The 19,635-nt window shown below is 39.6% G+C and overlaps 1 protein-coding gene and 1 long non-coding RNA gene across 4 annotated transcripts in view; one reads left to right on the top strand and one right to left on the bottom strand.

The window, feature by feature from the left end:
• The window catches only part of LOC117772570, a 25,382-nt gene extending 16,561 nt beyond the window's left edge, over positions 1-8,821 (top strand). The window contains exon 4 of the long non-coding RNA XR_004615797.1: positions 8,578-8,821. This is a non-coding gene — a long non-coding RNA (uncharacterized LOC117772570). The remainder of the gene's footprint in view (positions 1-8,577) is intronic.
• On the bottom strand, positions 6,791-19,619 carry LOC117772542 (tubulin-specific chaperone cofactor E-like protein). 3 transcript variants are annotated; one of them, XM_034603768.1, is made up of 10 exons: positions 19,279-19,619; positions 19,024-19,094; positions 17,487-17,666; positions 15,620-15,759; positions 15,044-15,225; positions 12,860-13,116; positions 10,438-10,564; positions 10,178-10,294; positions 9,937-10,048; positions 6,791-8,068 (listed from the first exon to the last, which is right to left on the bottom strand). In XM_034603768.1, the coding sequence occupies exons 1-10, from the start codon at positions 19,302-19,304 to the stop codon at positions 7,862-7,864; spliced, it is 1,419 nt and encodes a 472-aa protein (XP_034459659.1). In that variant the 5' UTR covers positions 19,305-19,619; the 3' UTR covers positions 6,791-7,861. The 3 variants fall into 3 exon arrangements, with proteins under 3 accessions (XP_034459659.1, XP_034459657.1, XP_034459660.1); XM_034603766.1 differs by having other exon boundaries at positions 6,792-8,068; positions 19,024-19,121; XM_034603769.1 differs by lacking the exon at positions 19,279-19,619 and having other exon boundaries at positions 6,792-8,068; positions 17,487-17,713; positions 19,024-19,121.
• Between the last annotated feature and the right edge of the window lie 16 nt (positions 19,620-19,635).

Consider the following 19,635-nt stretch of genomic DNA (forward strand, 5'->3'; position numbering starts at 1 on the left):
TGCGAACGTATATAGATTTTATATAAGTTTAAATTATGTACTGTAATGTTGTTTTTTTCACACATTGCATGTTGGCTATTTCAGAAGTCCAGACCCAAGTTCACAACTTTTTTAAATCTCTGTAATTCAGCTCGATATAAAGCATTACAGCAACAAATGTTGTGCTTTTACTTTGAAGACAAACTGCCACAGGATGTTATTCTATGAATGTTGTTGCCATCATGGAGATCAGCACCCGCCACTCTGCGATTGTGGATGTCTGTGACAGTCCAATATGATGAAATGAAAATAATCAAATTATCAACATGTGCCAACGGCGATTTTGACCTGTGATTTGACCCAGTTTTAGACCGCTGCTGCAGTTTATCCGAGGACAAAGAAGACATGTTCAACTCGGTCCACACCTAGGGCACACTGCCCCATCCCCACTGACTGTTACAGAGTGCTGGTCACCTGTTTATTAAATTGTATTAATATTGAACGTATCGCGTGTCCAAATCGCACCAACTTTGACACTGCACTTCCCTGGGCCGTAAACAATACACTTATCAAGAATTGAGTCGATGAGATAAGCAGTTCACGAGATATGCATTACACATACAGACAGACAGCCAATGTTTGTAGAATTAATAGGTAGATAATTCAAAAGTATGAAATTCTATGGTATTTTGAACTGAAGCTTTGTCCAGCATAAGTACCCGAAATCCTAAAGATAGCTAAAACTGCACAATCATTTTTAAAATTACTACTACTCCTACTACTACAACAAAGCTAAATATTTTGTAACATTCTGGAACTCTGATAAATCTAGATAAGTATTTACTAGTGAGGAATGTGCCCTTTTGAAAATGCCACATCTACCCTGTTTTTTCATTTAAAGTCACATTATAATTTTATTTATGTGCAGTTATGACGACATTTAACACAATTGGTTGGGTCAAATTTTGAAATTGATCTTTTAATAAATCATATTTCGAGTTAAGACATGCTAATCCTCTATTAGTATCAGTATTTGCCAGCAGATAAGTCATTCATGCTGGAGGGAGTGTGTCTGCATCAAAGTGAATGAGTCATAGAAAAATACTGCAGTATATCCATCTCTACCATGAAACACATCTGGAGCCCTGATATGATTCCAAAGCTGCTGTTGTGGTGGAGAGTGTCACACATTGAGTCAGGAGAATTCCATTTATTACCATTCAGTGACACATCTTTCTCTACACATACTAACACAAGCAAAGATGACTCACTCTTTTCCATTTGATACTTCATATAGGTTCCTACAAAACGTATTATGCTTTAAATGCCACAGATCATGAGCAGTTACATAGTTGGGTGAGCTGATTAGCTTAAGCACTGGTGTGTCGGTCTGAGCAGTGGTGAAACCTGGGCATCCTCAACATTCAGTCTAACCAGAATCTAAATCAAAGACAAACACGGCCTTCTAAGATCCACCTGAGCTCTGGTACACCACTTTGAGAGGCAAATGATAACTCAAGCAGTGTATTAATGGATACATCCAGAGTAGCTATTTAGATCGTTGGGTTTCCATTCAAATAGAATGTGCAGTTCGAAAGCTGCCAGATGTCTGACATTATTAGAATTTAACAAGTACTTCACAGTAATTAACTAAACAAAGGAAACATGGAGCTTTTCATTGTATGGACTTTCTGCATTTCAGCAGGCAAGGTTTAATCTAACAGAAGAGAGTTTCATTTCTGTTTAACAGTCACAATATACATTTATCACTGTGAGAGGTTGTTTATAATTTTACTGACATTTTCTGCTTCTCATTTGTTCTATTGCTTCTTACAGTATGAAAAGACTGCACTGATTTTGAAATTGAAGGAAAAACCCACCATCAGTTAATCTTCAGGAGGTATTTCATCAACTTGAATTAGTCATATCTTCTACTTTCGTTTTTTAAGTCCAGTGTGTAAGATTTAGGTGAAAGGGATCGATTGGCAGAAATTTAATATAAAATAATCCTAGTGAGGTTTTCACTAGTGTGTTTCATCTGAATTGTTCGAATTGTTGTTTCCTTTACCCTAGAATGGACCCTTTATATGTAAATACTTTATATTTACACCAGGAGTGAGTCCTCTCTACGGAGGCCGCCATCTTTTTTACAGTAGCCCAGACTGGGCAAACTAAACACTTTTTGAGTTTTTATGACAACTGAAGGCTTTCACAGGTTCTCTTTCATATTTGGAAGGGGAGGGTGAGGTGAGGGGTATTCAGCTGCAACATGCAACTCCACCACTAGATGTCACTAAATTCTACACACTGAACCTTTAAATGCATTTTGACTTCTTTGAACTTAAATCAGTAGTTTTATATTTGATCTGGTGATGTTGATCATGGAAATCCTCTGTAGACCAGTCTTACTTCGGTTTGGCCTTCGAGGTCAACGCGGCCCACGAAGTCTTAGTGGGCCAGAAGGATTCAGCCCCTGAATTGAGACACAGCTAATATGAGGCTACACCAATCAGCAGTTAGCATAGCTTAGCACAAAACCGTACAAGTAGCTCAGGACTACTAACAACACGCCTGGCTCCGTGTGAAAACAAATTTCACCCTCCAGCACGTCAACAGATCACTACTAAGTGTATAAACAACAAGTTCTGATATTATAGGAGGTTGCCAGGATATTTCAAAGCCAAGAAAAAGCCTGGCCCAGCACATACAACCACAGCCTGTTTAAACTACACTTTTTATAGAGATTAAAACAAATGACGTATAAGATGCTAATGAAATTGTAAGAATATTTTGCTGTAGCTTATAATTTTTCACACATATACGAGTGTTCTTTATCTTCTCATTGAATTCTAAGCTAGAAAAACAATGAGCCTATTTCCTTTAAATGTCATTTTCATACATGGGAAGAAAACAATAAGCGATCGTGATTTTGAAAATTAAGAGTTTTCACAAGGAACAGTCGCTTCTGACTCGGTCCTGAAGCAGGACCTGTCTTGTGACTGTACTGCTGGTGGAGTTATTACCTCTGCCTCTGAAATGGGTGTCTCCCTGAAGGACTGCTGACTGATCGATTACCGGCTGCTCTGCTGCTCATGGTTTAGCTGAGTGACCTGTATTTTGAGCTGACCTGTACTGCAGAGGAATAGCACGGCTAAAAACACAACAGAAGGAACAACCAAACAGCACATATCAAATAGCTGCTGTTAAAGGGGTTTTAGGGTGGCACTTTCTGGTAAAGGCCTGAAAACCAATTTTCTCAATCAGCTTCTTGCTGTGAGTGATGGGATCAACACTGATTTGCTTTGTTTGTTGTTTTTTTACCTCCGCCAATGAGGTTGTTTTCACCCCTGTCCGTTTGTTTGCAAGCAGGATTATGTAAAATCTACAGGATGGATTATCACAAAACGTGGTGGAAGGATGGGTCAAGAAAGAATCCATTAAATTTTGGGTCCAACCTCTCTCACACAGTCCTGATGAAGCACATTGGCTGAGTTTTGAGATATGAAACTCTTCAATATAAATCATAACTTTCATTGTCGCTTTATTAGCCATTAATCCTAAATGATACAAAAAATAATACTTTAAACCCGAAATATAACTTTTAGGGGCTTTAAGGGCTATAAAATGGCTTAGCAAATATTTTTGGCATGTAGGAGTTTGGGAAGTAAGCAAGAGACACGATAAATAACATCATAACAAAATCTATATGAACTGAACAGGTAACCAATACATTTACATAAAGACTTAAAATATATCCCTCTGCCTTAATGTCAAACAAAGTTCCATCAAGTGCATTAATGGTTCCTCACAAAAACATGCACACCTTTAAATCAAACATCTGCAAACAGCTGCATAGTGCACACAGACAAACCCTGCACTGATAAGGACCGACACTATAGCTCAACACTTCACACTTGGATGTTGATGCCAGCACTACCCTGCTGGTCTCTATGGCTGTGGTTCATGCTACACTAACCTGCATGTATTCTGCACTACTATAATGAGTTGAAAAAGATTTCAGTGTCTTTTTATCTGACCTGCTCGCTGCTACGCCTTCAGTCTATCACACCTTTTAATGTTCAAGTAGAGCAGTAGTGTCATAAAAATACTACATAATAGTATATTTTAAATATTGTGGTATTTACATACTTTTATATTTTACATATTGATACCTTTGAAGGGTAAAAACACTGCTTTCTATCAACAGTGAATGAATTGAAGCTGCAGCCACTCAATATGATTACTTTATTTTCTGGCTTTGTCATGTCAGCTGTTTCCTTTGCCATAATACTGTGTCAAGAATCCCCTGCTCTGCTAAATTGCTTGCTATAGGAAAAAGCAATAACACCAAACATCCTACATCAATGTTCCTCTTGCGTGAGGGGGATGCTGCATATTAAAATGAATACATTACAACAATAATAACCCACTGAGTCATCTTTGGACTGAGATGTCAAATATATGTGTATGAAACACTAATGTAGAGAATTAATACAATAGTGTGCAGTTTAAATTAGGGCCCTCCAGCAATGTAGTATAGTGCTTCTTTAAACTGGGTGGACTCAACCTAACTCCAAAAAGGTAATTTCAGCAGCAGTGTGCAACATATGCTAACTTTAAGTCCTTTGTATGGCAAAACACTGGTTCCCTCATTTCCCACAATACAACTGTTATAACCTATCACTTAATGATGCCCACATCTTTAAAACCTCACAATTCCACTAGCTTTCTGGTAAAAGCTCTCAAGTCTCAAGCTCATGCAAAGATGCACATGAATGCATTACACTGAGATCAGCATCTCTTTAAGGATGACTACTGATTATAAGTTGAAGATTCTAAATAAATAGTACAAAACATGAACACTGAATAAAATTTAAATATTCATAAAACAAACTCGTATGAAAGTAATCGAAATCACGCGATGATACAACTTCCATAAGAAAAAGATAAGCATTTAAAAAACATGAAACACTATCTTCTTAAATGCATAATAACGTAATAATAGTAAAAGGCTAAAAACATGGGAGATAACATCGCCATGTGTACTTAACACCAAGAGGAACCAGAGGAACTGCCGAAACCATGTTGTTTCATTAAAATGGACAGAAAGCTAATGAAAAGCTCTTGACCTCTTCGTGCTCCAGAACGTGCTCAAGTGAAGCAGGATGGTCTGAATACAAACAAGGATATTTTCAAATGTAGACATATATTACTTTAAAGAAATTGTTTTTCAGGTACCCTGATGTGTACTTGACTCTCTATTGTGTGAAGGCCAATTCTGATTCAGAACCACTGTTGTGAATATAGTGTTTTTGGGGGAATTTCCTCCCTAAAATCCCCTCTTTCTTCTTCTATATAGTGAATTAGCCATTTTGTAGTGCTGTTCAAATGTTTAGAAAACATTGGACTTATTGTCACAATGCATTATAATTATCCAATAGTCCTCTTCATAGAAGTTGCTATATAATGAGTAGGGGGTAGAGAAGAAGTGGGTGATTTTGGACACAGCCTTGGTTTTAGGGTTTAGATTTAGATTAGGGGCTATATGCATTATGCCAATGGGTGTCCTCACAACCATAGAAAGACGAGAATATGTGTAGGCTCCTGTACTTGTACCTTTGTGAGGACCATTTTAAGCATAGACTGTACAGAGTGAGGACATTTTTGGAAAGTGAGGACATTTTGGCCGGTCCTCACTTCTTCAAAGGGCTGATTGAGGGTGAAGACTTGGTTTTTAATGTTAGGGTTAGAATTAGGTTAGGATTGGGTTAGGCATTTTGGATGGTTAAGGTTAGGGTAGGTGGCTAGGGAATGCATTTGGCCAATGAGTGTCCTCACTAAGATAGGAGTACAAACGTGTGTGTGTCTGCGTGTGTTCTACAGAGGTTACTTATTGGCTGAGCAAAATTTTTGTTGAAGACATAGATGAAGCCTCTAGGGGGCAGCACATGACATGAAGCCGCTTTGTGGTGATCTGTGCATGTATGTGAATGAAAACGTGTGCATCTGTTTTTTTTTAAAAAGAAACCTAGTAACATTAAATCTTGGCCAGTGATGATGCAAACATCAACCTTTAGAGTGTCTTAATACTATTAGATATGAACTGTTCATGATTATTACATGTATTATGAAGCCATTTTGTCACAAAGTGGTGTAATGTTTAAATGATTGTCTCTTTTTCTTCAATAATGGGATTAACATATTGTTACTTCACTTAGATGTTTGACCTTCACTGTGCAGAGTTTGACATGAGAATATTGTTTTCATGTTCATCTGCTGAAGGGGCCCAGTTCTTCTGAGCTCGCCATGAATCTCAGTTTAACACGTGTTTGTACAGGATGATTTTGACATGGCAACTAGTTTGGAAGCCAATCATGGTCCAGTATGCCACCTACACAAGGGTAATGTGAAAAAAATTAGATAATTCCAGTGTTTATACAATGAGGGCCTGATCTACTAAAGTTTTGCGCATTTGTTAAAACATGTGCAAACCTTAATTTAGCACACACATTGTGATTTACAAAGCCTGAAAATAATTGCGCTGCTTGTGACTGTGTCTATATTTTATACATTTGAAAGGTAGGTGCTAATCGGCACAGCGTTGCGCACAGATGGCTACAGTGATTGTGGTGAGGAGGAGACGGCAGGAAGCAGACGGAGAGAACGTGTTTTTTCAGAAAGTGAACTGCACCTGCTGCACAATATTGGTCAGAGGCTTCTCTTCCACCGGCCCCCCACCTGTTTTATTTGCCGAGGTTTTATTATGAGCAAAACGCACGCAAAACACTCATTTAAATACTACTGCCTCTAACATGTTTGCACCTGTTATCATTTACGCAATTATTTTTAGTAGATCACGCACAAAACGCCCACAAACCAAACGTGCAATCTGTTATAATGCACATGCAATTAAGCACTCTTTATTTGGGATCTTAGTAGATCAGGCGCTGAGAGTAAAAGGGTGAAGCAGGAGATGTAGTTTTAGGACCTTTTTTGCCCTATAAGACAAGTAGTGATTTGAAGCAAACTATTATTATATTTTTGAAAATAACCCCATTATTCAATGAGAAATGTCACCGATAGCTGAATCTCAAGTATGTAAAGAATCCATTGCTCTTTGACTCTGTTGTTACTTTGCCAAATATTTAAGATATCATATTGAAACTTCTCACAATGCCAATTATCCCAAAAAATACAAAGGAAAACACTGACTAACAACAAAACAAAACACAACTCCCAGTTGTTCTCCCATTCCTGACATTTAGAAGTAGTTTAGGCAGATTTTTCATTTCACAGACATTGTCCTTCCTGATTTTGTGACTACACAAAAAGTGCAATTGAGAACTGCAGTTCCTCTTCATTCAGCAGCACTGCCTCACTACTACCACTGGTAGCTTTTGCGACAAGCGGGAAAGCCGGTGGTGTTGGATACTTGATTACACAGGCGCTATGGTACAAGCCATGTACTAAGATACAGAGCTGCGGTGAAGCTTCGCTGGCACAGCAGCGCACTCCACTTGCTGCTAACTGACTGCGTGCTGTTCTCTTGGCCTGTTCTCCATCATGACAGGTTTGTGCACTAACTCCGGTGGATTCCCTCATGTAAAGCTGAAATTAATAAAGCCCCAATACTCTCCAGACTGGCAGCTTTTCCAGCCAGAGCCTCCCAGCATCATAGTCCACTGTACAGTCCCTGTGAATGTGTTCACACCAGGTTTAACTTCTCTCCGTTCAAACAAGTGGGCCAGTGATGCTGTTCCAGATCATGCGTATTCCAATTATTATGCAAAGCTATTAACCAGTAAATAAATAATCAAATGAACCAATCAATCAATCAATCAATAAAGTAGTCACTCTCATCAGCCAGTTTGACACCAGCTGTTCATTTGGTCTTGGGTACCACCAGTATTTCATCACCATCTTGAATGCTGTAGGAGTGGAGGGCCCGGGTGTTGTACTTCATTTCCTCTGGACCAAAGGCGCTGTTCTTGTCGATGTAGTAGAGCCTCATGCTGTTGGTGGACAGCTGGACCACTCTTGTCAGCTGCTTCTTCAGCCCAGCTACTGTCTGGTCCAAGCGGATGTTTAGCTGACACACAAATAAACAGTTAGTACATTTTAAGCATTAAACTGATGCTCATTTCACTCAGAATAAGTACAGATGTTTAATAAACCAAAGTTAAGAAATATCAAACCTGCACAAGGGTTAGGGTTAGGGTGAATAAACTAAATGTCCTCTGATATCCTCCCCTGGAGCCGCATTCACGTTCGCACGCACACACTGCACACACTGCACACACTGCACACAAGCTCTCACCCAAGGGTACACGCAGTAGTATCGCTTCTTCCGGTAGTGGACATTTAGGCTAAAAACACGGTGTAAATGACGACGTTTTGAGTCAAATTTGTCGGGGCTTATGGACACTTGGATGACACCACAGGAGCAGTATGGAGGCATGTTATGTTTTTTTTTACCAGTTCCTTCATTTGTATTGGATTCGGCTGCTACACTGTTTACCCCTGAAACTCCAAAGGTGTTTTGTGGACTCAAATACTTCACCCACCCCTCCATCAGCATAGTGGTGAGTAGAAAATGAGCAGAGGTGGGAGGTAACGAAGTACAAATACTTCGTTCCTGTACTTAAGTATATTTTTCACAAATCTGTACTTTACTTGAGTATTTATTTTCCTGACGACTTTTTACTTTTACTCGCTACATTTGAACACAAATTTCTGTACTTTCTACTTCTTATATTCTCAAAACTGGCTCGTTACTTGAGCAGCGGAGGTTGGCGCAACGCGCGCCTTTACGCCTCTCTCTCGCTCACTCGCATACCCCATGCCTCGGGAGATGCGCAGGCCCGGCGGCGTGTTTGCCTTCGGGGGGACAGTGCGAGAACCTAAGCGTCCGGAGGTTGGTCGGGCTGCCTTGGTCGACCGGGGTCGAGCAGGCTGTACCGGTAATGATCCCTCCGCAGGTTCACCTTCAGAAACCTTGTTACGGGTTTTACTTCCTCTAGATAGTCAAGTCTGATCGTCTTCTCGGCGCTCCGCCAGGTTATACTGTGGTCTATTAGGGTTCTCAGGCAGACACAAGAGGCACTTGTTTATTCTGTTGTGTTGGTTCTTTGTTGTCCCTAGAAGTTCAGATGCACTAGTCCATTACTATTTGAACCTCAGCATCTGAGGTTCCAAATTTGTAAAATTATACAGTATATGTAGATTTTTGTTATAATTTTTCAGTCAGTTGAAATAAAACCTGAAGAGAACAATTTTGGGTTGTTTTGTGTCTGTATAGGCTATAAAAAGCACTTTGCATTTTTAATTTTGGTACTTTTACTTTTGATACTTAAGTACATTTCAAGACCAGATACTTTTGATACTTAAGTACATTTAATATGAGCTACTTCATTTTCTTACGGGTGACTTTTACTTTTACCGGAGTCACTTTCAGGTAAGATATCTGTAATTTTACTCAAGTACGGCTTTCAAGTACTTTATACACCACTGAAAATGAGTGAAATAAAATTTTAGGTGAACTATCCCTTTAAGTCCTTAATGAACTATCTGGGTCTGTGTTGTATGTACTGGTTTACAAACAGCTACCTGATGGTGAGGCTGATGAGAGTGAAACAAAACAATGAAGCTGCCAACTAAAACTAAAAGAGCTGAAAAATGCGAAAATGCTCAACACATCTGAGAGGAACTGCAGAGGCGGGTGAAAATCTCTTTGAGATTATACACAGTCATGTGATTCATTGTAAACATAAAAATATATTGGGAGCAGCTGTTCTTAGCCACGCGTGGTGAAAATCTATAAATCTTTAACATAGCCACATGGACATCTATCTGTCCGCCTGTCTGTCCGTCTGAGAGATTTAAAAAAAATGAGATAAGGTAAAAATGAGATGAGATACATCTTATCAAACTAAGCTATTCTACTTTCGTGAACTACACCTGTTCCACTTTTTCTTCACAGTGAACCTCCACCTGGGCACGGCAGCGAGGTCGGAGGTCGATCTCGGCAAGTGGTTCCAGCTTCCCATACTTGGTTACCAGGGAATGATATCTGAGGAGGTTAAGAGCAGGTTCTGCTGTCAGTCTTAAAAGCACACACAGATACACATGACACCAACACAGCACCAACGAAAGAAACTACGACGTCTGTGGCTAGAGGACAGACGAGAGTGCAGTGTACCTGTAAGGCAGCTCCTCTTCAGGGTAGTCTAAGTGGTAACGGATGAAGAACCTCTCAGCATCTATTCTCTCACTGTCAGTCACAACACTGCCGTTTAGCTGTGATATTGCAGGAAGCCTGAGGAGAAGCACATTATGTAGTTAAGCGACAGATATTTGTGATCCCGTAAGATTGAGTGTTGAGTGTTGGGAGAAACAAAACAAGCCATCCACCTGCTAAAGTTGAGCTAATTTCTAACTGAGTACACTGATGGGACTCACTGTGCTATCATGAGGCTGCGTCGTTCTACGTTGGTGTAGGTCTGCAGTAAGGGTATGCCCTGCAGTCGCACCTCCACCAACTTGGGGAAGAAGTTCAACTTCTCAATGTCTTCCCATCGGTTTAGACCTGACAAAGTACACATGGACAGGTCATGCATATGTGTATGTAAAAGTTGTGTTCAGATGTTTGTGCCTCCAGAGCAAACAGTGAAACAAGAGATCGTTTCCACTTGTGTATCATTCTAATGGATTTTCTATTTTGAGCTTTAACTATTCAGATAATGAACCCCCCTGTCCTCAAGTGATTTCACTTGAGTCACCATCAGTAGTTTGAAAATAAGTAATATATTTGCCAGGTTTTGACAAGAATGTGTGGAATAAAAAAGACAATATGTCTGGTTCTGTTCTTTTGTTGATGAGAAAAAGAGACGACAAGTTTTAGACAAAGGTGACACATATTATTCATTACCATAAACACACATGCTGTAGATTATTATAATTTAGGCCCCGTACATACCTGGTATTAACATGGTCGTTGTGATCCGATCACAAGTGGACAGCTCTGAGTGCGTGCGTTCACACCTGACATTAAAATGTGGCCCATGTGCCTCGTAATCAGATCTGAGATCAGATCTCACCTCCCCGCTCTATACAAACAAACATGTAGGTCATTTCTGTTGAAGACCAAGTTATATTGTTTTTACCCAGTCTGACTACACAGTGTGTCAGATGTCACTGTGTGTGTGTGCGTGTGCGTGTGTGTGTCAGTTTTAGCACAAGCGAGTGAAAGAGAGTTAGAAAGACGAGTGAGGAGAGTCTGAATTCATATTTTGCAGCTGCACTATAAATAAAGATTTTACCAATTTAAAAGTTCAGTGTGTAAGGTTAAGGTGAAAGGGATCTATTGGCAGAAATTGAATAAAAAATAATCCTGGTAATGTTTTCACTAGTGTGTTTCATCTAAATTGTACAATTTGTTGATTTCTTTACCCTAGAATGAGCCTTTAATATTTAAATACTTTACATTTACATCAGGAGTAGGTCCTCTCTATAGAGGCCACCTTGTTTTTTACAGTAGTCCAAACTGGACAAACTAAACACTTTTTGAGATTTAATGATAACTGAAGGCTACCACTGTTTTTCTTCCATGTTTGGAAGGGGAGGGTGAGGTGGGGGTATTTAGCTGCAACATGCAACTTCACCAAAAGAGGTCACTAAATTCTACACACTGACCCTTTAAGGAAAGTATCGATCATTATGTGGTGATCAGTGTTGATATTGTGGTGGTGGTCACAAACAAATCGTGATCGGATCTTCACACCTGTCTGCTTGTGATGCGATCACAAAAAAACACATTTTAATTCCAGGTGTGTATGGGGCCTTCTAACGTGCTGATGGAAACAACCACCACAGCACCAAATCCACAACCAAAGATAGTCCCCAATCACATCAACTATTTACTTCTGTTTGAATATCATTTGTTTAAAACAACTTACACTGTTTTAGGGAATTACAGTCATAAAACTATAATTACTTCCCCACTGTTGTATGCCTCCACCAATCAGTGCAGTTTCAGCCTACATAGACTTTATTTCCAGACGTTTAAGGTCACTGTGACCTTTGACCGCTGAAATCCAATTAGTTAATTTAGTCAAAGTGACTAAAATTTGAAGAAAATTCCCTAAAGGGAGACATTAGATATAATGTTCCAGAGGCCAAAAACATGATTTGTGAGGCCACCGTGACTTTGACCTTCAAAATATAATCAGGTCATCCGTGAGTCCAATTGAATATTGGTGCTTGATGTAAGGAAATCCCCTATTAGTACTCCTGATATATCACATTCTCAAGAACATGAGGTCACCATGACCTTTGACCACCAAAATCTAATCAGTTCATCTTTGAGTCCAACTTAACATTTATACCAGATCATAAGAAATTCCTTCAAGTTGTTTCTGAGATGTTGCATTCACAAATCAAAAAAAGGTTTTGTAAGGTCACCATGACCTTGATCTTTGACTTTCACCAAATTCTAATCAGGTCATAATAATGCCTCCAGCCACTGGCTGTTGCCCACTTGGAAGCGTAAAAATAAACCATATATTTTTAGATATAAAATAGAACAGAAAAGGGCATTTTTGATTTTGGTCTTTTGACTGAAATTGTTGGAAAAACTAGAAAGAGAATGCTCAAAGTAAATCAAAATCTCTCTCCTTTCTTGCTGTCCTTTTACATCTCGTCTCAAGACACTCCTAAAAACAAGTGGAATATGACATTATCTCAGTCTGTGGGCAGAATATGTTTCTGGCATGTTTGCTTTATTATGAATAACTGAAGAGAAATTCCTACTGAAATCAAACAGTTACCACACCATGTAAAATAGTCAACTGTGTCAAACAAGCAATTAGCCGTGTCCCCTGACCTGAGTTGTGCAGGTTGATGCTGCGTAGGTTGGGGAAGAGCCGCTGCAGGACGTCTTTGTTGTCCTGGATGGACGCCAAGTTGTTGTTGGACATGACCAGCGTGTCGAGGCTGGGGAACATGGAGCCGAACTTGCGGACTTCGGCCCAGTCCTGGAGGCTGTTGTCGGTGATGTGAAGCAGGCGCAGGCTGGGACAGGCTACACCGGAGGCACTCAAACTGCTGTACTCATTAAGGCACAGGAACAACTCCTCCAGCCTGCAGGACGACACAGGACAATGTAGGGACTATATACTGTATATAACAGAAAACTGCCTTCCTCCACTTAGAATGTACAAACTGTAAATTCTCTTCAGTAATCAACTGAATGGCCCCTCCCCCGAACACATTACCTAATAAAACCAGTCACTAGAAAGCACTTTTGCTGTTTGCTGTGGTTTACTTCTTTAGTCTTTGTGTAGATTATCTCTGGGTGGTACTTTATGTTTGCCTCTGTGGGACCTTGATGCTTAGATTTGCGGACATGGATTTTAAGATGGTGACACCGATATAAAAACCACACACATTTCCTCAGTCCACTTCTCTCCCTCTCAACTGTATTGTATCCTGCCAACTTCAGATTTTATTATTTAAATATTTACATTTTATATTAAATAATACTCTTGTATTTTGTTATATTATTAGCCAAGGAGGTTATATTTTCATCTGCGTTTGTTTGAATTTAGCAGGATTATACAAAAACTACTGGACTGATTACCCCAAGACCTGGTGGAGGGATGTGGTATCAGGGTACTCTATTTCACAGTGTAAGATAGTAGAACTTTTGTTGACTTCATGAATCATGATAGAAAAATCTGACATGTTTAGGGGACTGGTATTTATGATTGTGTGTAATTTAGTGCAGATCCAATAAAAATCTAAATCAAGTGAATTTAAATGCGGTTTCATAGGAGAACTTTTGGGCCTGGTGGAGGTATGTGCTCTAGATTTACATATTCATACTATCATGTTATATTCTACTTTGCACTTTTATAGTTGTTTGTTTCACATATGGTGTCTGGTATAGATATACATATATCAACATCATTAACATTATCATTCTAAAATGGGTATTTTGTGTAGTTCATACTTGTTCTTTTTTTTTTACTTCTCTGATTTTGTGCGGCACCAGAAGTTCACCCTAATGTATTAATACAGGAGATTAATTATTCAGTTATGAGTTAGAATTAAGGGTTTTCCACATCACCAACCATAACCAGAACAACGTGAGCATCCACACTGATGAATGAACAATCTGCTAACAACACAGCGCACTCAAGCTGTGTCGGACTAAAAAACACTTGGCCACTGGTTCTAAGGATGAGCCTGAACACATCCCAGATGTCCTTCTTCGTTCTAGCATCTTTGTCAATTGTATGTTTTATCAAACAGCGGTGGGTTGTTTTTAGACCTCAATAATGAGTCTCTCTGTAATGCCATCTGCCATGTTGAAGGTGACTCGCTGTTCATTTAGATGTATTTGGATTGGCTATCAGTGTTAATATCATTCAGCAACTTGCTCTGAGTGTGATCCCAGTGATATGTTCACCACAGCTGTTTTAGTTATTGTTGTCATGTGGAGTTTGAATGACTTTTGAAATATATTTGAAGTTAGCTTCAGCAAGGAGTTTTTGGTTAAGCCCCTCTTATTTTGTCGTTTGTTTATTTGTTTGTTGTAAAAAAAATGACTGAACTGATTTTCATGAATCTTGATGGAAGGATGGGACATGGGCCAAGTAAGAACCCAATAACCTTCGGCATGGATCCGGACAAGGGTGCAGATACAGGAATCTTTCATTTTCTTTAACATTGTGAGTTAGTACTTTTATTTACATTTTCAAGGATTTCCCTGGAAATAATTCATGGATATTTATTTAAAAAATCAGGCATATTTAGTGAATCCAAATAAAAATCTGGATGTAAAGGATATAAATGTGATTTTGTGAGGGGTACGCTTTTTTCAGCTGCTGCACAGTAACTAATAGGGCCACAAACCTGTAACTTCCACCAATGTGTAGCTGAGATAATGTGGATTCAGTGAGGAATCAACACTCTAGATATATCTTCCATAGATTTAGAACTACGTCCAAATGAAAATGATAGATTTGGTGCAGAATTTAAGGGGACTGTTTGGCCTAATTCTTACTCAGGTATCTCCCGAATGAGCAGCAGCACGGTGTCCCAGGACACTTGGGTGTTGTTGAGGACGAGACGATGGATGCGGCAAAAGGCTTCGGTGCACTGTGGCTCGAGGGTCATTCCTGCTAGGGGGTTGGAGCTCAGGTTCAGGAACTTCAGCTTTGGGATGTTGGACACAATTTTACTGATCTGAAAACAAGATAATAATATGTTGCGAGTCCAGAAGCTTTAGAAACCATTAATTAATACAAAACCACAACATGGACTTTATTTAGTGGACAATAGTGTAATCAGAGACAGTCACTGCTTGTCAGGATCTTTATCTCTTCATCACAAACAAAAGACAACCTCTGCTACTTTTTTTTTCTCTGTTTGGAACATTTACCTGGTAACACATACAGGATGGGACTGCCTGTTTTCTATTTTTTATGACTGTCAAGAAATTTCATCAAAAGACTAAAACCATAATAGTGTTTGGCCAACGATGGAGCTCGGTACGACTAATACTTTAGCAGTATCAATTCATTGTTGCATTTGATCTTTTACTCTTTTAATGGGAATAAACAACTTTAATAAACTTCACCTCGTGCCAGTCCTGCAGCTTGTTATGGGACAAGTCCAGCTCCCTGACATGAGCACAGAAAGCAGCGATCCCCGCCTGGTCTCCTGCCTGGCTGATGCCGCAGCCATTTAACACCAGCACACTGGGCAGGTTCAGACGTTCTGGAGGTGAGGTGGGAGAGGATGGAGAGAAGAATTAATGTGGTTAGTTGGACCCAGGGGAAGGTTCACAGGGAAAAGAGGGTTTTCAATGGTTTTAAATTTGGGCAAAGTAAGCTTAAATCCAAATGCAATGAGTCAAAGAAAGATGTGACTTGTCAAAACAGAAAATTCACAAGTCTAAATTCATACAGTCAGTGCTGATGCTATGAACAAGAAGGAGATAAGAGCCAAAATAAGGATAAGTCAGGATGTCATCTTTTATGGGTCAGTTTTTCCACCACTGGAGAACATTGGAAACAATGCAATGCAGCAACAAGACATGGACTGAATCCAAATGTCCAGATTTAACAGACGTAAAGTCAGGTAGTCTGCAAGTGCTGAGGACTGTCCAGATCTGCAAATCTGCAAGGGGGCTTAATCTGACTTTCTGTGAACTTCCAGTGAGTCTGCTTGAAGTGCAGACTTTGACTGTGAAGATTGCCCATAGTTTATAGCAATATGGATGTGATGGTGTAGAGGAAATGAAAAATAACTTAACAATAATGATCACATCACACACAATTTGATTTGTTTTTGAATACATCTGTTTAAAAACTCTAGGACCTTTGATAAACTGCCTATATACTGATGTACAAAACTTGTACAGAGTTGGCAAACAGACTAAAAGCTGTAACTGGAGCTAAAGGGGCTAAATCATTTTTTGTGAATGATGGAATTCAATTTTGTGTGAATGAGTGAATGGCAAAAACTGTACTGTAAAGCACTTTGAGTGGTCATTAAAGGGATAGTGAACCGAAAAATGAAAATTCAGTCATTATCTACTCAACCCTATGCCGATGGAGGGGTGGGTGAAGTGTTTGAGTCCACTTAACACTTCTGGAGTGTCAGGGGTAAACTTTGTTGCAGCAGAATCCGATACAATTGAAGTAAATGGCGACCGTTTCTTCAGACGTAATAAAACAACAGAAATAACACAACATGCCTCCATACTGCTCCTGTGGTGTCATCCAAGCCCTGACATTCATATCCGACTCGAAAGGAGGTAATTTACACCATGTCTTAAGCCTAAAAGTCCACTGATATCTTCCTACGAGGTTCATCCACGGACCCTCAGACACACCATCATTTTGCTAGCTTAGCCACCTCCAGTGGACTTTTAGGCTTAAAAGACGGTGTAAATTACCTCTTTGCAAGTCAAATATAAATGTCATGGCTTGTGGACACATGGATGACACCACACGAGCACTATGGAGGCATGTTAGGGTTTTTTACGTTTGAAAAATGTATCACCATTTACTTCAATTCTATTGGTTTTGGCTGCATAACTGTTTACCCCTGAAACTCCAAAAGAGTATTGTGGAACACTTCACCCACCCCTCCATCGGCATAGTGGTGAGTGGATAATGAGTACATTTTATCTGTGAACTATCCCTTTAAGACTGGAAATGTTCTATATAATTTCAAAAATACAAACACAATGAATACAGATACAATTAAACATACAATTTAATGTACAACAAAACATTACAACCTTGTGTTTGTATGCCTCACCTAACCAGTCAAGTTGCACTGTATATCCATGTCTGTCCAGACTGATAAGTGAGTAATTTGAAAGTATTCAATAAAAGGTGTGAAGTGTATTTTGTTATAAAACTTAATTTGAAAGTTACATAACCATATTTATCTGTTAATTTAACGAAGCCTGTAATTTTCCTTCCCCCACTCACCTTTCAAAGGGGAACCTTGAGGACCTGCGGTGGGCACGACCACCACCCCCATACCAGGTCCTCTGCGGCACGGAAAGTTATCTGGACTGTACTTTTCACTGATCACCTCCACAAAGGTACGGCCATCGTTGTCCTCCTGTGGCTCCATGGATATGTCCTGGTGCACGGCCTCCCCCTCAGCTGATCAGTAGTGTGGGAGAGAGACGCCCACAGTGATTATCTGCCAGCTGCTACCAGGGCCGTGTGTAAACCATGCAACAGCAAAGACCAGGGCAAAGTACAACATCCAAGCACATCCAAAGCTACAATTTCATCATAAACTGCTCAACTCAGAGTTTTTACATCGCTGAAAAAAACAGACGAGAGCTGCATCTAACCGTTATTGTCTTATAATTATCAATTCAGTTACAGATTATCAACCCAAGCTATAAACCTCTTTAACAATGAATTGATCATTAAAGTAACAGATTTCTCTTCTGCCGATCAACAAATCAATTCATCAACTAATCACTGAAGTTCTAGCCCAGACCAACGAGGTGAAGACCAGTTGAAAGCCAGACTAGATGCCATGCATACTAAGGTTTTCTTTCCAAACTAGAGACAGCCACAAGAAACCCACCACATTTACACAAACCACGACATTTGCTGCTCTAAGTTTTCATTGTGTAATGTAAAGAGGATCACTATAGCCACGGGTTCAGCTGCAAATGAAATGATTAAAATGCAATGAATTCATTGTTAAAACTAAAACAAAAAATTTCTGACTGTAGGTCTTATTTATACTACACAACCTTAATAGAACTAAGATATCACTACATGTCAAAATCCTTGTACTTTCTGCCTGAACAATTCTAAAGTCCTCATGTGCCTTTCAAACTGCACAGACGGACATGTTTGCATCAACGTTCTGGTGTTAGGATTTTGCCTCTTCACCCTGATGACACAAAGCTGTCCAGTCTGATAAATGCCGCCCCTTCTGTTTAAAGAGAGTAACAAAATGATAAAGGAAGCAGGGAGGGACAAGAGAAGGAGTCCTCTGCTCTTTATCAGCAAACCACAGAGACACTGTCCCATCTAAATCTCCTTATATTTAATCTGTCTGGAGGAAAGGAAGAAGAAAGATCAACTTAAAAAAAAAAAAAGGATTGTGAACTCATCACTTGAGTGACTGTAATTAAAATGACGAGTATGTGAGTCTTAAAATGCTTGGTGGGCAGAGCCTCGCTGTGGAATGAGCTGCAGGGAAGCATCAATTATGTAGTGGTTTTTGCTGGGATAACAAAAATAAAAGGATCTTGTTACAATATCTTATTTGAGAAAATAAACGGGCTGCAGTAAAATTGTGGTGATGTATGAAAGCAATTTGTTACTCCTCATCTAATGAATCATGCTCTTAGCTATGTCGCCGCAGTTAGTTTTAGACACATACACAAGACAAATAAAATACAGATACATGTTTGTCAGCTGTCTAACCCAGTGTCCTTTTTGTTTCTTTCATCTCCAACTGTATAACATTATAGTGCAGAAGACGTGTTACCTGAAGTGATGCTCCCCTCGATTTGACCACTATCACTTCTCTCTGTCTCCTTCGGTGTCTGCACTGAGGGCCTGTCAGAGGAAGAGGCCTGATGCAGGCTACATCCACACAAACACAATTTGTATATAAAACACCTACATTTGATTATTCATTTTATTCATGCAGTTGAACCTGTAAAAGATGTAACTTCTACACAACACAAAGCTGTCTATCTGGGAGATGGTCCACATGCAGGCTCTGTAAGGGTTATCTTACTCCAGAGTTGCTGATGGGGCTGACATGTGTCCCCTGATGAAATGCTGGAGCCTCTGTGGTCAGTTGTCAGGATTTGGTCTGTAGAGGCCGGGGCAGGGAGGACTCTGGAGGAGTTCACCACATGACACTGGACAACAAAGGTCAAAGATCAGGGGGGGGGGGGGGGTTTGGTCCCTGTTTATTGAATTGCAATATCAATAAAATCTAAAGAACATGGAAGGACATTTCTTAGAACTTCACAACACAGATATAGAGCACAAAGAAGTTTCTCCACAAGGGAACAACAAACAATTATCTGTCAGTGACGAACATAAGATCAATGACCTCTGACAGTGGTTTTTATTGGTGGTTTACCTA

Source organism: Hippoglossus hippoglossus, chromosome 13 (assembly GCF_009819705.1).
Source record: "Hippoglossus hippoglossus isolate fHipHip1 chromosome 13, fHipHip1.pri, whole genome shotgun sequence".
In the NCBI taxonomy this organism is placed as follows: domain Eukaryota; kingdom Metazoa; phylum Chordata; class Actinopteri; order Pleuronectiformes; family Pleuronectidae; genus Hippoglossus; species Hippoglossus hippoglossus.